At 41.5% G+C, this 17444-nt stretch overlaps 2 protein-coding genes across 2 annotated transcripts in view; one reads left to right on the top strand and one right to left on the bottom strand.

Moving 5' to 3' along the window:
- The window catches only part of MELLADRAFT_37823 (uncharacterized protein), a gene marked incomplete at both ends in the record, with an annotated part of 37915 nt that extends 22602 nt beyond the window's left edge, over positions 1–15313 (top strand). The window contains 11 exons of the mRNA XM_007412935.1: positions 13202–13314; positions 13399–13451; positions 13525–13664; positions 13742–13775; positions 13850–14030; positions 14200–14281; positions 14361–14438; positions 14502–14537; positions 14610–14672; positions 14760–15101; positions 15190–15313. Coding sequence (XP_007412997.1) covers positions 13202–13314; positions 13399–13451; positions 13525–13664; positions 13742–13775; positions 13850–14030; positions 14200–14281; positions 14361–14438; positions 14502–14537; positions 14610–14672; positions 14760–15101; positions 15190–15313 — 1246 coding nt within the window. The remainder of the gene's footprint in view (positions 1–13201; positions 13315–13398; positions 13452–13524; positions 13665–13741; positions 13776–13849; positions 14031–14199; positions 14282–14360; positions 14439–14501; positions 14538–14609; positions 14673–14759; positions 15102–15189) is intronic.
- A 635-nt stretch (positions 15314–15948) lies between these two features.
- Positions 15949–16340, bottom strand: MELLADRAFT_108910 (uncharacterized protein; the record flags this gene model as incomplete). The annotated part of the gene is made up of 2 exons (XM_007412791.1): positions 15949–16260; positions 16338–16340. The coding sequence occupies 2 exons, from the start codon at positions 16338–16340 to the stop codon at positions 15949–15951; spliced, it is 315 nt and encodes a 104-aa protein (XP_007412853.1).
- Between the last annotated feature and the right edge of the window lie 1104 nt (positions 16341–17444).

Raw genomic sequence — 17444 nt, 5'->3', positions numbered from 1 at the left:
ATTTTGGGTGCATTAGAAAGCTGAATTCCTGAACTACAACTTTCGTATTGACTCAAAATGTGTAATCCCAATGGCTGACATTCTATTCAATGATATGTGAAATTTGATTTCATTGGGGATATCTTTCTTTTCCGGCCCGCCACGTATTTGGTTCATTTATGAACTATCTTCAGGCAAATACCAGCTTTCCAATGCACTCAAAATCGAGTGTTTTGAGCCAGAATTGACAAAGTTATGGGGTTTTGTAGTAATCAAAATTTTCTCTCAGCATTGATCAGCCAAATTCCAGCATCTGTTACAGGTGGTAATCTGGTGATTATGAGGGTTTATTGTTAGTACACTCACCAATATGAACCCCAAAAATACGGAAAAATATGCAGATTGGAGATCTCAAACCAAGGAACAGAATGCATATTTTTGCATATTTTTTGCTCTGTTTCTGACCTTTCCAGATTTTTGTATACAAATAATTTAATTTTCTGCCCAGAAAATGTTATGTTTCTTGTAGTGTATCACCATCTTGATTTCTGTTTTCATCAAGAAATTTCACTTTTTTTTTCCTTTTTCTACTCATTTTGCCCTTTCCTACTTAGACGCAGTGTAAATGAAAGAGCTGTGTGACCCACTTTCTGAATGGTGCAGTCATTACTGTTTTCAAAATCAAGTCTTGAATTACATTTGGAGACTTTTTCTTGGTGTTTTGGCTCACAAGACGCGCCCCAAGTTTCAACTGCGAAGATTGCATGTCTTTTTTTATACTTTTTAAAGCTTTATAGAGTTTTCTTATTGATATCTTTGTGCTTGGTAAGACTAATCCAAATAAATCCTACTGAACTGAGGATATTCAATATTTCAAAAAATCCGAAATGATTCAAAGTTTGGTTTTTGCTTTATTGAAGATGAAGGGAACTTGATTAGATGAAACAAAGAAGGAGAATTAAATTGATAGAAAATTATTGCAAGATAAGAAAAACAATGTAGACGAAAAAAATAAGAAAAACACTCGAGGAAACAAATTGAAAAAAATATGTACACAGGAGGAATCAAGTCTGGACATGAAGAAATTCCACTGTCACCATTCACATTTCACTGTAGAATTTGTTCAAAAATTCTAACCCAGCCAAAACTTCAGCGTGCGTTTTACCACCGTGAATCACCTCGGGAGCCGAAGAAGGTAAGCCAAAAGGGGAAAGTAAAGCTTCGTGGATCGTGTAAAGCTTCTCCTTTGGTGTTGAAGTAGCTTGTTTCTTACTCAACCACCTTGGAGTGGCCAAACTTGGTCCAGTTGAGGATACAACTCTTCTTGCCGATGAAATGGAAGTTGGCGTCTTGGAAGCAGAGCCAATGGGTGATACCACACTTGATGTGGCCGAAGAAGAGGAGACGGTGAGCCCAGGTGTGAAGAAGGTTGAAGACCCTCTGCTAGGCAGTGTTTGTCTGTTCTTTCTTGCAACTCGGACTGGCGTAGAAGTTGACCAGTCCACCAAGTTGGAATCATTTTGAGACACGGGCATGTCTAATCTTGGAAATTCAGTGCCCCTTGACTTTCCGTGTTTTGACGACTGAAGAGAAATCACATAGAAGTATCAGTATTGTATAACATTGTCAAGAAAATACGTTGTACGCGGAGATGGAGAAATCAATCAAGTCGAACATGACGTACCGAGACAACAACCTTATCCGCACTGGGTCCCTCAACTTTCACCTTGGTCTTTACATCATCAAAGGTGTGAATCACGTTTTGGCTGAAGTTCTGATTCACAGGGAAGCCAGCAGGAACGCGGATAGGAACTTTGGTCTATGTGAAGGAAATATTATGTCAGAGCAGATCAGAATAATGGATGACCAAAGGTTGGTGAGAATATTACTTACCGATCGTTGGCTGGCATATCGGCGGGATGTTGCGTTGTTCGCCGATCTAGCCAAAGCTGCCAAAAGTGGATTGGATTGGTCCTGTTAAATCGACAAAATAAAAACAAGAGATGAGCTTCAATGACCAATAATGAAACACAAAATGAAAATGTAACGATATCCACATAGGACCAATCAAGTGGAACATAAACAAACCAAATTGTCATCTTCATCCGCACCAACTTCTTCCGTCTCGTCCTTTAGATCATCGAAGGTGCAATGTACCCGTTGACTAAAGTTCTGATTGACTGGGAACCCGGCTGGAACACGGACCGGAATCTTTGTCTATGGGAAGGAAGTATACATATCAAATCAGATGAAGATAAAATATCACAAAGGTTAGTGAGAAAATCACTTACGGATCTTTGACCAGCGTATCGGTTGGAAGTTGAGGTGTTTGCAGCTCGAGCCAAAGCGACCAGCAGTGGATCGCTTAGGTCCTGTTAAATGGGCAAAATTGAAAGAACCGAGATGAGCTCTAACGACCAATAATGAAACGGTAGAGACGATTAAAAGACATCAACGCTTACCAGTGTGGGTTTCACAACCGGTTTTGGATGAGCCATTTCATATGCTTTGGCACGCTAAAGTCAAAAAGAAAAGAAAGTTAACAAGATCACAATGCCTTTGACAGAGAGTTACGAAACTCACTTTAAAATTCGAGGACGAGATACCGACAACCTTGTTAGGCTTGTCCGATAACTTCAACGCTGATAAAAATCGTGCACGACGACATGGCTGGTTTGATTGAGAATTCATGATTGAGAATTATTGTCGAAGGGAAGGGGTAAAGATAAGAAGATAAGAGTGTGTGGCTTTCGAATAGGTAGTCAAGATAAGATAAGAATGGTTTTCAAAAGACTAGTAGGAATAGTAGTGGTGAATGTGTTTGTGAATGTTAGAGTGGATAAAATGATATCAATGGAATGATGATTAGAAATGTTTTGTGGTGAGCAAAAGGGTGAGTATTTATATCAAGTTTCGTCTCACCAGATCTTGCTAAGGAGGTTCTCTGACTTCATACGCAAAGGAGCGCATGGACGAGTTTGGCATTAAGTTCTTCGTCAGGCACCGAGTTCTATCTACTTTGTCCTGAATAATTTCCTCGCCATCTTTTAGTTGAGAGCCCGGCAAGGATCCCTTGAACTATGTAAAGTAAGAAACTTGGAGTCCCAGTCAACAAGGGCAACGGGCATGACGATTTTTGTTCTTAGTCGGCTCTTATTTGAGATCCAATAATATTCTACTCATCACATGTTTCTTCAAAGCGCCCTATAGATTGTCACCTGAAACTTTGTCATCTTAGTTTTGTGATCAGGTCAAGAGCACATGACTATCTGACCAAAAGGATGGCTGATGGACGTGGGGAAATCTTTGGGAGTTGAATAAACCTCGCAGAATAATTAATCAGACTTACTCAGAGTCATACCAATCAACACAGACTATACACGGGTCGTGTTGAATATTTGGGAGAATGAGATTTGCTCGTCGATGTAGAGACTGAGTCTTGCATATTTTGAAGATCCAAGGATGGCAAGATCCCGACCACGTTTTCCCCCTCAATCCTAACATTCAGTCCACCTTACGATTATAATTGATCCAGAAAGAAAATTTCAAGATTGATATTTATTTTTCTTTGGCTAGTGGTTCACCATATCTTGCCTATGTAGACGAGAAGCACTTTCTGCTGTCAATTCATTTTAACTTTGTAGTGTTGAGATTTTGGCTTTCTCAATGCTACGCTCTGTGTGATGCCTGTATAAAGATATCCTGGGTCACACTTGATGAGTATGTCCCTCTGATATCATTCCCGTGGTTTTTATCAATCTTTAAGAACTTGCTAACTTAACTAAGTCCCCTCCTAGTGTCCGGGGGAAAAAAACGCAACAAACCCCGGAGGCACGGAGGGGACTTACCTGCAATGTCTGAATTCTTGGTGACGAGGGAAATTCCGTTTTGGTGGTAAAAAAAGGACCTCCAATAAAACATTTTTGTCCAAGTATGAAATTCCTTGTATTTCTGATATGATGTGCGCCAGCTTCTGGCGCATCTTTCCCTCGTTTCACATTACTCCTTATGCATGAAACGCAAAACTTTTCATTGGCCTCCAAAAGAGCTCTTTTCGAAATTCAAAGTCGCGACTGCGGCTGATAGTACACGCTCTGTAACACATGTATCTTTGAAACATGAGAATCACAAAAGGGTCCAGGGGTATTCAAATTGGTCAATGCCATTATGAGGATACGGATTGACTCCTTGGAGTTTGCTTGAAGTTTGTCTTCATCCGAATCCGATCTCCCCATCTTGCGGTCCAAAATTTATCAAACATTTCCTGTGGTTCTGTGCAAACATGTCCCAACCGAAAAGGCGAACTTGAAGCACTGTAGAAAAGAATGTCAACCTTACTGACATTCTTGACGTCGGTCTATCAACTCCAGCGTTAAAGATTGAAACGCCAACGCTTACCAAGAAGCTGCTGCAATCCAGCACAGTGGAGCAGAAAGAAGCAGCCTCTACCCGTTTTCGAGAAAAGTATCCTCATCAAGAAGGGACAGATGTTCAGATCAACACTACGGTCAGCCTGGTCAACGGGGACCACACGTTTCTTTTAGCTGGAACAGGCTCTGGAAAGACCCGAGTTCCGGAGTTATTTTTTCACATGTTCCCTAAGGTCAAAAAACCAGTTGTTTTGGTTTTGAATCCTCTGGATACACTTGGAAACAATCAGGTCAGTGATTGTTTAAGTTTTGATGATGTTGAATAGAACAAGTCACCTGTTCTGATCTTACTCGTGACTGATGATAACCCCAGGTCTTGGAGAAGAGTCGAATCAGGATTAAGGCCATTAATCTCACCAAGACCACGTTTGGTCCAGAAGAGTTGGCAAAATTGAAGCAACATCACTATTTGTTCATTTACTTGGTCAGTAAATGCTGAAACCAATAGGGGATTTGGTAACGAATTGACATTCATATTTTTTGAAAAGAGCCCAGAGATTTTCCTAAATAGCGAGGCTTTTCAAACCTTGTATCACAGCAAGGATTTTCAGCGTCATCTTATATTAAAAGTTGTTGATGAAGCCCATTGCATCTATCTATGGGGACTTCAGGCTAGTGGGAAATCAAAACACTTCTCTAAGCATCTTACACCGGAAGATGTTGGTCTGTTTAGGTCATCTTATGGCAATCTCGGCCAGCAGCTCATGGCGACCGACGGGGTCCCTGTTCTGCTGATGTCTGCGACCTGTTGACCGGCTGCAATCAAGGCAATACAGCGAAGTCTTAATATCATGCCGAAGAACATGACAGTGATCCAGGGCGAACTCACTCGTCCCGAGATCCGTTTCATTCGCATGTATCTCACTCGTCCTTTAATTACAGCCGAGGATCTTGATTGTCTATTCTCTCCAGCATCGGTTGTATCGGATGCTGACACAACTCCTATGCTAATTTACTCCGGCACTCGAAATGCTACTGGGACTGTGATTGATGTGGTGTGTAAAGCACGTGGTGACACAAAAGATTCATGTAATGGCAATAGCACCTTTATCCGACGCTATCACTCAGTCACTGGTGATAAAGATCAACTTACGCGTGTGGACGAATATGGCGATGGAAAATTCCCAATCTTGTCATGTACTTCAGCCCTTGGTATGGGTCAGAATTGGACACGTGTCAGGGTAGTCATTATCATGGGGGCCATGGACCCAGCTGAATCCAATCAAATGGCCGGACGAGCAGGCCGCGGTAGTCGGGATGGCCTAGTAATTCATTTTGTTCAGCCATCTATGACTACAGGATCGAACTCGGTAGAGGAGTTCAAGGTGGGACCCAATATGCCTGATGAAGATCGAATGCACGCTCTTCAAGTGACACCTTGTTGTCTTCGAGCGGCGTATTCAGTTGATAGCTTGTGAGTCCATCATCAATATGTGATTTGTTGTAGGAGATCTGATATCGCCTGTGTACCACAAAAACGAGCCCACAGGAAAGGCTACATACCCGTATCTCTTTCTGATCCTGAATACCTCGATGAGATTGAACGTGAGGTATCAGAAAAGATGCCTCTGTGTAGGTGTTCACAATGCGATCCTGAAGGATGCACTCGGATTATACGTTTGCTCCCGTCTACCAAGGCCTCAGACTTTGATGCACTCATGACTTCTTCTCCTACACACCCTGAGGATGTTAGTCGTTTCGGAATTCCACAAAAGAAAAACAAACACAAGATTTCGGCCGACGTGCCATTGGTATGCAAGAAAAACGACCCAATACGTCTAAGTGTGCCAAAGATTGACCTTGCTGTGATTCTGGTTGGAAAATTTGAGGATCTTTTTCGAAGAACTTATCCAACAGGTTCACACATGGTCCCTGAAGCGCTCTTCAATCGCGAAGATACGTGGCAAATAGTCAAAAACTATGAAGCTATCCACAACGGGGTATTCATACGCGAGGTTCTAGGTGGGGAGACACTTCCCGGTCAATTCTCATTGGTAAAAGAATGTATTGATATGTGGATGAGATCAACAGTATATCTCAAGCATCAAGAAGAGTTAGAAGAAGAGCAGATTAAACTTGATCAAGAAATTTTGGATATGAATCTGATTGAGGAGGAACACATAGAGCACATGCGACTCAAACAGTTAGAAAGTGATGAGAAAAAGGCAGTGATTGCCGAGCGCAAGCGAGTACGAGTTCAGAAGGCTATTGACAAACAGAAAGCGAAAGAGACAAAGTTGAAACAGCGTCAACTGGACCTTTCGAGCAAGGAGGTCAGTCCAACATGTGCAATCTACTTTGTCCTTAACATGCTAATCATCATCAGATCTAACACATTCATCGGCATACGAATTCCTTTCTTTCATAGATCCCCAACTGAACCGAGACGGGATTTTCTTCCGTGACTCGTTCTTCAAGATGGTTTTAAGTTTATCTATCCCGAGTGCTTCAATATCATCTACTTCATCATTATCGTCCGTATCTCTTGTGTTACCCTTAATTTCTACATCACACATATGCACTTGGGCCATGTTCATAAATGATTGCATTGAGGCCGGGGTGATAGGATTCGTATTTGATTGATGGATGATTTTGAGGCCGGAACGTTCTTTCAGCTGTTGAATTTGTTGACGTAGCTGTTTAAAAAATCACACGTGATTAATGTTTGAGTTCTACAACATCTATGAAGCGAGCTTCTGGATTTAGAGTTCTACAACCACTTGAAGCGAGATTCTGGACTGACCAGAGGTATGATGATAGAAAACCTCTCCATGAGACGTTCGATCTGCGTTCCTTGACCCTTTGAATGAGAAGTTGGGTCACCTAGTGAAGAGTGTGCATATGAAAAGGGCAGATGCTTACCGAATTATTAAAGAAATACTTAAGCCAATAGTTTTGTATCTCAAGATAGAAGTCTTTCGCGACCCAGTGACCTGCTTGGCCACCTGTGGGAATGAGCAACGAGTGCTTGATTGCTTTGGCCAACCCCCTGGGTAAGTGTTTCTCGAGTATCAAGATGAAGCGAGGAAGATGGATGGCGTAATGCGAGAGACCAGTGACCCCCTGAGCCAGAACCGCCCACCTCTTCCAAATCAACATCACACGTCCAATATCTCCTGATCTCATTGCGTTGTCGCCCTCGACTACAGAAGCGAAGTCCCGAAGCCTCAGACGCATGTTATACATGGTCCAGTCGCCAGTTTTTGACGCTTCAAACAACGACTGACGTGTGAAATACCTGTCATAGCATTTATCTATGATAGATTGGGCTACACCCGGGGTTTTGAGCGTCACATCAGTGGGCAAAGCTTTGATTGTTTGCCTGAACGATAAAAGCATAGGTCAGAACTTTGTTGAGAGATATGTGCTTTTAAAGCGAAGTTGTACATACTTCAACAAAAACACCATTGTCGCGGTGTGACCTTTATGAATCACTTGCATCAAAGAATTGAAATCTTGCTGCGAGGGTTGCTTGTCAGTTTTGATTCCAAGTGCAGCAGCAGTCCTATGTAGCCCAGTGTTTGAGCTATCGTGTGGATCACCCCAGTGGTGACTCAGTATCTTGCTGGAGATGTTCCATAATGTATGTGATAGGCCAGGAAGGTTGAGAACGTTTTGTAGAGCCTCTTCCTCGTAGCCAGCAGGAAAGCGTTGACGTACGAGTGACTCGAAATTGAGGCAGGTGCCCATATCACCCTCAATAACTTGTAGACATTGACTGAATGTGGAAGATTCTTGACCGGTCTGTTTATTACACTGGGTAAGCATCTCAGCAACTCCGGACGCTGAATTGTCAGATGCACTCATCATCTTCAGCATCCGGAGATTTGGAGTGTACATTTCAATCGGGTCAATTGAAGGAGGCGATGTGATTAAATCCCTTTTGGCACACTCATATCCAGGCGAGTCTTTTTTGAGTACATACCGAAGTAGTGCTTTGGAAAGCTGTGCTTTGAGTACACATGTCCAATGCATGCTTTCATCTTGATTTGGAAGCAATGAAGTTATTTCAAAGGGCTGCGTTTGGCTTTGGCGGGCATATTTCAGTAGGTTTTCAACACTTGCTTCCGCAGGGTTGATATCTTTGACTAAATGCTCTGGAAGAAAATGTAGATACCCGTATGAACCGTGAAACATTTTTGTGGTCAATTCGATGCGAGGATCATGAACACGGGCTTGGATGTCGATGTTATCTAGGACCAGGAATGGCCGGATGGTGTAAGACTGAGAACACAAATGTTTGATGGACTTTTGTGCGGCAAGTCCTAGAGTATCCATTGCGGAAAGAGCAGTCTGTCTAGACGAGGTTAATCCAAGGAAGTGAAGATAGTCATTCACACGATCCGAGACTCCACACGCCACAAACGACAAGGAGTTCTGCAATTGCAGACCGTTGAAGCGCCGATTGCAAGCAAAAGCTATCATAGATAACACTGCTATCGGGATCTACAGTCGCAATAGTCAGAATGAATCATCAAGTGTTACTCAGGTGTAACAGCTTACTTGTCTGAGTCGATGAGAGTCTAACAAGGTGTTGTCCATTGGAACCGAATGTGATACTCCCTCAAGGGTTTCAGGAAACTCCGCCGGATGAGCTGAGGCTGAAGTTTCTATTGGTTCGGCTTCACTTGCTTTGCCAATTTCGTCGGATGCTTTATTAGAGCGAATTCTTTCACGAGCTATGTTGGCATCTTCGATTTTTGAGTAGATCAATGCGTGGAGGAATGGCATACTTTTCCGAATGAGGTTTGCGCGAGTTTCTTCAGCTTCAGGCGCCAAGAATGATTCGTCGATCTTATTAGCACTATAGAAAGCACCTTTTGGACCTGTTCCTCGTGGTAGCTCTTCTTGTTTGACAATTGCCTTCGCCTGTAAATATGATGACCTTGTCAGTATTGATGTCTGGGAACGAACATTATGATCATGTTCTGCTTCGAGAGAAAATTGTTAACCTCTCTCAGGACAAAATTGTTCCATCTTTCTAGATCAGTCGGATCAGACCCGTCCAAGATTAGCCGCTTGATGCTGAGCAAGATCTTCTCGGTTGAAGACCAGCCTGTAGATGTCCCCCAAAATTGACGCTTCTTGATGATCTCGGGTTTAGTAGAATCAAGTAAGTTTTGTATGAATTTTTTCGGATTTGACCCAAGCTTGTGGATGTAATCACAGATGTCAATTGTGCGATTTTTTGATTTGTCTGGGGTCTTTGGGTCTTGTTGTGCTTCTCGCCCATGTTGGGCTTCTTGGGGCCCTTCGCGAGCTGGCAGGACACTGGATGGTACATTGGTAGATGACATTCGGGGTAAATCAGAGGTTTGAATTGATACAAAAGATACAAGTAAGGAATTTAGCAAGTAGTAAAAAATTGAAGGGAGCAGGTACGAAACTTGTTGATTGAACGATGAACAGGAAAAGAATGAAATTGTAGCGCGGACTGGAAAGAACCAAAGTCAATAAGGGAGGTAGACAAGATATATAGTGGACACGTCCAATGATAGTGTTCACCATTTGAGATTCTATATCAAATACCTGCCTAGGTAGCCTAGTTTTTGCCGCGAGACCCTTCAGGGTCTACCTGGCTATCACCAGGCTCTAAATCACCGAGATGGCTGAGGGGTTCAGTCAGAATGAGACGATATTTGATTGTCAAGGCTCAGGTGGTTTGATGGATTCCAAAACTCAAGATTACATATGGAACCAACAACTGTAAACTCGCAGCAATCCAGAAAACCAAAATTTCGAAAAGAGCTCTTTTGGAGGCCAATGAAAAGTTTTGCGTTTCATGCATAAGGAGTAATGTGAAACGAGGGAAAGATGCGCCAGAAGCTGGCGCACATCATATCAGAAATACAAGGAATTTCATATTTGGACAAAAATGTTTTATTGGAGGTCCTTTTTTTACCACCAAAACGGAATTTCCCTTGTCACCAAGAATTCAGACATTGCAGGTAAGTCCCCTCCGTGCCTCCGGGGTTTGTTGCGTTTTTTTCCCCCGGAAACTAGGAGGGGACTTAGTTAAGTTAGAAGAACTTGTTTCCTTTCATTCAACTTCTGAAGAAACAATTCGACACTTGGATGATCCATTCCTGCAAAATTCCTCAGATTTACAGCTCGCTATAGGTCTATATCAGCAAGATATGCTTGTATCGTATTCTTCCGGCTCCTCTAGAGGCATATCGTAGCCTTGTATGAGAGATCGATAATAATCGGCTTGTCACTTCAACTTTGAACTCTTGATGCTCAACTAAAGGTTTCGATTGAAGAACGAATATTGAATTGACTTCCGAAACAACTTGAGGACTCATGTCGGTACCCTATAAACAGTAAGCTCATCAGTACCTCCTTTCATCTCTCATTCCTATCTCTGGCACACGATTCTGACGAATTTATACTGTCTTTGATAGGGAATTACCACCAGTTGGTTCGTTAACCATTCAAAGCCACTATATTCTTCTCAATCCCATTCAATGAGGTGTACCACTGAACCGCGCACGACTCTTGATAATATTCAGGTGGATACGAACCCATCAAGTTCAAGCGTAACTTACCCGTTAAAGGACCATCCGGTGCTGTTCTCTTTGGTGGAACTTTCTTGCTCTGTTCATGGGGTTTCTATCGATATGCTCAAGGAAACAAAGAGTTAAAGTATGTATTTTGTTTCCTTCATACACAGATCTTAGTGTTCCAGCGATTTAGAACTGATGGTTCATATAATCGATCGTAGGGAATTGAAGCGTGAGGACATCTGGTCAAGGATTCATTTGGTACCTTTCTTAACCGCCGAATCAGATCGGGATCGATTTCGAAGAGAACAAGCCAACTTGGAACGTGAGAAACAGATTATGGAAGACGTACCTGGCTGGGAGGCTGGCAAGAGCGTTTATAACTCAAAGTCAGTGCTCAACTCACATCTTTCTTCATAATCAGATCGTCGACTTATGTTATTCTCACCTTGTTTGCTTTGATTGGATGTATTGTGCTACGTAGAAAATATGTACCCAAAACTATTGTGCCCATGTAAAGATGCCAACATTCTGCTTAGTAACATGGCTCAGTCAAACATAGACTTGATGTAAGCAGTGTACTATCACACCAAAGACAAAACTTGAGAGCGAGCTCATTCCGAGTGTTATGCAATTAGTTACTTTGAGCATAAGTTTGAAGACAACGAGTAATGGATATGAAAATATGTTGGGCAGGGCATAAGATTGAGTGACAACGAAATAGTAGATGTAACAACAGACCCAGACCAATCATGTTGGAGATACTACAAGTGCCAAACCTCCAGGAAGCGTTGATTAACACCGAAAATGATTCTATAACTTCTTGACCATCAAGACATACAAAACCAACAAGAGACTATCTTCTAGCATACGGACGATTATCATTCTTCCAAACCGCTCCAGCACCAGTCCTAAGACGTTCAACACCCTGAATTGGTTTCTTCTTACGAGTTTCCAATAACCTAGCCTTCTTGGTTCCAATGTTCACAGCACCTACTTTGGTAGTAGCCTTTGAAATCTTAATCGGACGACTACCTACATATTTTCCATTCATCTCTTTCCAAGCTTTCATGAAATCTTCCGGATCTTTATATGATACAAATCCATATCCTTTTGATTTAGTGGTGACTTTATCTCTTACTACTCTTGCTTTGACAAAAGAGGGCCATTTTGAGAATGCTGCTGCTAGACCATCGTCCGAAACTTCTGGTGCGAGGTCTCCCACGAAGAGTCTAAAATGAGCTGTTCGATCATGGGAGAGATACAGATGAGAGTATAAGCGATCACATGTAGGAATTAAGAGAGTGAGGCTGAGTGAAATGAAGCTTTATGAATGAACGAAAGTGAAACTCAACAAGGATCCCATTCCATCAAAGTTTGATCTTCCCAAGTTTCTCCACCAGCTTTACGAATCACTGTAGTTCTAGCCTTTCCCTTATTAGCCTTTTGAACGATATGGGGATTCTGAACCGCATCAGGAGTATAGATAGATTGTTGAGCCGCTACGTTTGCATCGAAACTTGGATCGACATTCGAACCGGAAGCACCAGCACCTGAAACTGCTGAAGAAGTTGGATCGTAGTAAGAAGACGCATGAAGGTTTGGAGCCGATGAATAAGTTTGTTGAGGTCCGGCAGCATAAGATGCTTGATATGCTTGTAACTCGGATGGAGGATAGTAGTTGTAACCCTGTCCTGTACCACTAGCCATGATGACTTTCTTCGATTATATTTTGAGATGTTCAGTGATTCGAAGGATGGAAATGCGTAGTTGATAATGAAGTATCTCAGTTGACTTTGATTGAGGTGGTCTCTTCGACTCAGCGATCTTCTTGGGACAAAGCGAAGACAGTGGGACAAATTCACAATCAAAATCGAGTATCAGACCGGTACCGTTCTTGAGTCGGTACATCACCCGATTCTCATCCATGCTCTCCGAATACGATGATGTCACTGATCCCTTCGAGGCTGAGCACCACAGCAAATTATAATCAAACGATCAATCAACAAGGGACCTTGGAATCATCAGTATTGTAAGTCTCTATCTAGTCGTTCTAAATGGAATGTTCTCATATCAATAGTAATTGACATTCTGCAATTTTCTTCCAACGGAAAATTCAAACCAGAATCATTCAAAAACCAAAGCAAAATGGCGTTGAAATCATCCAAACCGTATGGTAACTGCTCAACAGCTTTTGCTGAACCATCATGGTAATGGTCTATCTCATTTAAAACAATAAAGACAATTTCAAGACAATAAATAACATAACGCGATTCAAAACCCCTGCAGGTACACGGGCCTTCCTTCGCCTTATTATCAAGAATCGCATGTCAGATTGAGAGCTGCGGTGAGGAAATGGACGGAAAAACATTTAGTCGATCAAGCTCATGAATGGGCAGAAAGTTAATACAAATCACTTCTATGGATTAATTCATATGTTCTGATCACTGATCTTATCAAACTGTCCTTTACACTACAAACGACAGATTATTCAATCGATCACAAAACCTATAAACAAGCTGCTGCTGATGGGCTTCTAGTGTGTTATTCATTTAATTTGATTTTTTGATCATAATCTGAACTCTGACCCAATCGACTTTTTTCCCTATCAGTTGCCACAAATTGGAGGTTCAAGAATCCCCAAAGAATGGACTAAGCATGGGAAAATCATGGCAGATATCAAACCTGAAGAATGGAATGGATTTCATGATTTGGTCGTACAAGATGAGATGGCGAGATGTGGTGCATCAGGGTCCGATTAGTTTCTCTTAGATCTACGCAAAGAAGAATTTATCTCACCTCTTCTCACTTCACTCACTCCTCTGTCAGATCGATTGCAGGATTATTTGCTGGTATTTCTTATGTATGTCTTCCACATAATTACAAACTTCGGAAAATCTGATATTGACCTTTTGAATATACTTAATCCCATCTCAGGCTGCGCCATTGATTTGGAAATACGCTTCGACAGAATTGAAAGACAGAATCCTGCCATCACTCTTGGATGGATCGAAACGGATTTGTATTGCCATCACTGAACCTGATGCAGGTAGTGATGTGAAAAATCTATCAACATCAGCCGTGAAAAGTTCGGATGGAAAGCATTGGATTGTCACCGGTTAATATTTCGTTTTTATCTTTGCTTCATATACATCTTGTGGGTTTACATGATCATGTTGATTTTTGTTCACCGATTATTCAGGTACAAAGAAATGTGAGTTGGGTTTGGGGTTCCATATACTGTTTCGGTCGGGTATGTTATTGACCCTGCATTCACCTCGCAACAGGGATCACTAATGGAGTTTGGAGCGATTATTTTGCAACGGCGGTGCGTACCAGAGGTAAACCTGGAGATCCAACGGGGATCAGGTACTGTAATTTTTTCCTCGTTGATCTTATCTAAGGAGATATACATCCAAACTGATGTGTCTCACCTATGATCGGCTAGTGTACTTATAATCCCATTAACAGAAGGTGTGAAGGCGAGCAAGATGATTGTGGGCGGTGGTTGGGCGAGTGGTACGACGTAAGAATATGCACAATCATCTTGAAGTCAGTATTGGTGACTGATCAGTTGGATCAACTCTAGTCGTGTTGTGTTTAATCAAGTAAAAGTTCCAATTGAGTAAGTCGTGAAATCATCTTCATTTCAATATGTCTTAGGTCCTCCTCTACAACTTTTGTTCTTTTCTATTAGAAATCTTGTCGGGGTAGAAAACGAAGGGTTTAAATACATAATGTCCAATTTCAACCATGAGAGGTGCGTATCTCGCTATCATAAGTTTTATTCTTTACCTGCTCCAGTTCAGGCATCTGAATCCGTCTTTGTTTTGATTTGGGTCCCCAGACTTAATCTAGCTTTTCTAGCAAACCGACTCTCAAGGATTTGTATCGAGGACTCCATCGAATATGCTTCTAAACGTCGAGTCTTTAATGCACCATTGATTGAATTAGGAGTCATCAGAAATAAGCTAGGTCATATGGCTCGTCTGGTTGAGTCTCAGCAAGCATGGATAGAAGCTATAGTATACCAATTGGATCATCTAAGTCCGGAGGAGGGAAGTAAAAAGTTAGGTGGTCAAACCGCCTTATTGAAAGCTCATTGTAGTATCGTTCTCGAGTATGCGGCAAGAGAGGCAGTCCAGATCTTTGGTGGATTAGGATATACTCGAGGTGGATTGGGTGAGAAGTGAGTGGAGAAGAATTTCCTCAATTCACGTCACATATCCTTCACGATTTTTACCTTCCATATTAATCCATATCATATTCTTTTCTAGGGTTGAACGTATTTGGCGTGAAGTGAAGAGTGTCTCCATACCTGGTGGTAGTGAGGAGGTTATGTTAGATTTAGGAGTTCGACAACAAATGAAGATTGCATTAGGGATGTCGAGTAAATTATGAGATGATCAGATTTCTCCTCTTGGTAAGCTACTTCTTTTTTCTCTTTCATGTTTCCTTTATTTTGAGTTCAAGATGGAGTAATTAGTCTCGTTTGTAAAATAACTGCATATCATCGTTTTTTCATATCTGCACATATGCAATTGATTTGAAAGAAGTATATAGGTCCTTTGGCAAAAGGAGTGGTATCAGAAAGACTTGAATTGGTTGTAGATTCAGGTTTGATTCATTCAAGGAAATGAATCTCGAGTTGACATGTTTCTTAGGTTCATCTCGCTGCAAAGAACCACACATGAAAAAGTATATCGCTGCATCCTTGATCAACCAATATTTGAATAAGTGAATGAAGTTAGTCTGAGTCTACCTACCGCTATAGATCAGAGGTGATCTGATTTACTTGAAGTGGTAAAGAAACCACTGGAGATATGAGCAGAGGACGTTTGAAAAAAACATAGAGGATACATTGAAAGTAAATGGCTGTTTCAAGAGGGAGGTCATTGAAGGGAGAGCCACAGAATACTTGCAAGTGTTACATGTGTGCCTGGAAGTGCACGCGGAAAAAACTACTCATGTGAGTTGTTTGCACTTTATTGATCTTTAGATCACTGCTAAACTAGCGCTACTGTAGAGTGGATATCTCAATGTGGATTTTTACGAAAAGCCACTTGTTTAGGACAGCCATCACAATTAGGAGGGCCACCATTATCAGGACAACTTCGAACACTGCCATTTTTACATGCTGGTCTCCACTTCTGAGTATTACCAACTGCTCCATCCTTAACACAGATGGCCTTTCCTGTTACAGAGCTCTGTGTGTTGATGCAGGGTGTTGGGATGCCAGGAGCGCATCGCGGGACGCAGGAATCCCTTGCTGATGCAACTACAATGGATGGCATCATTCCTAGGAGGGTCAAGCTGAACACAGCAAATGTAGAAGCAATCTTGATGATCTAGAATAAGCAAAAGGCGTATTGGATTTCAATGATTACATCCTGATAAAAGATCTTTTGCTTCAACTTTAACTGACCATATTGTTGATTTATTGACGAAGCTTTGTTTATTGTGAAGATTTGAAGATTTGCAGTCGCGAATTTATTGCGAATTTAATCTGGGAGAGAAGAAAGGAACTCGCAGTGAGATTTTGGATTGGTTGAGCATGAGAGTCAGTGAAATAATAAAATGATAAAATACTCACATGGTTAGTTTTGATAGATAGGTAAGATCCGGTTGGCCAGGAGTACGGTCTACGAGCACGGCCTGTTTATAGCCAACCAATTGTGTCAGGGTGGCTCTAAGAATCGCTGCTAAAGCCTAAAAGGTGTAGTTACTTACTCAGTAGTAGTCCTAAGATATTCCTCTGGTTACGTGGAATATAGAATACAATGAAACCTAAGGATCAAGAATGAAATGGAATATATATAAGTCTCCCGTTTTCCTAAGATGAACAGAGGTCTCGTCCAACTTTGTGTCGCGAGACCTGAATGTGATAACCCAACAAGATCACTTACATTTGTTTAAGGTAAGCAAGGATGGGTTTCTTAAAGGAGGTTCAGGGATTTTGGATTACTGAAACTTGATTTCAAAACTGGGCAGTTGAACTGAGGTCGACTACGGAATGATCAAATGAAGAAATTTAAGTAAGCAAACATTAGGGACACTCTGTATATATATGAAACTGAGAGAGGTGAAGTACGTTTATTTCACGGTATCCAAATCCTAAGATGGACGATGTTATCTGTTTTTAAGACGTGGAATGATCCAAGAGAAAAGATAGCTTTATAAAGAAATAAGAGGGATTCTAAACTATTGGATCACTGGACTTGCTAAAAAAAGATAACTAATCTGTTAAATACTTGAATTTGGATGGGATAATTTTCTTCTTTTCTTGCAAGGAAGGGTCGAATGCTGTCGAATGGATTCATACATTTTATTTTCACCGGGAAGAAACCAGTGTTATTTTTGTAACTCTGGGATTCGACATAAGTCATTAAACTTCGAAGCGTGCGAGCAGCGTCAAGTGACTTTGTTGAGTTCAAAAAGTCATGTCACAAGAGAGCACAAGAGTGTAAATGAAATCAAATACGAAACTAAGATACATTATTATGCTAACTTAACTAAGTCCCTGACAGGAGTC

Source organism: Melampsora larici-populina (genome assembly GCF_000204055.1).
Source record: "Melampsora larici-populina 98AG31 unplaced genomic scaffold MELLAscaffold_33, whole genome shotgun sequence".
Taxonomy (NCBI): Eukaryota; Fungi; Basidiomycota; class Pucciniomycetes; order Pucciniales; family Melampsoraceae; genus Melampsora; species Melampsora laricis-populina.
This window is presented reverse-complemented; position numbering and strand designations above follow the sequence as displayed.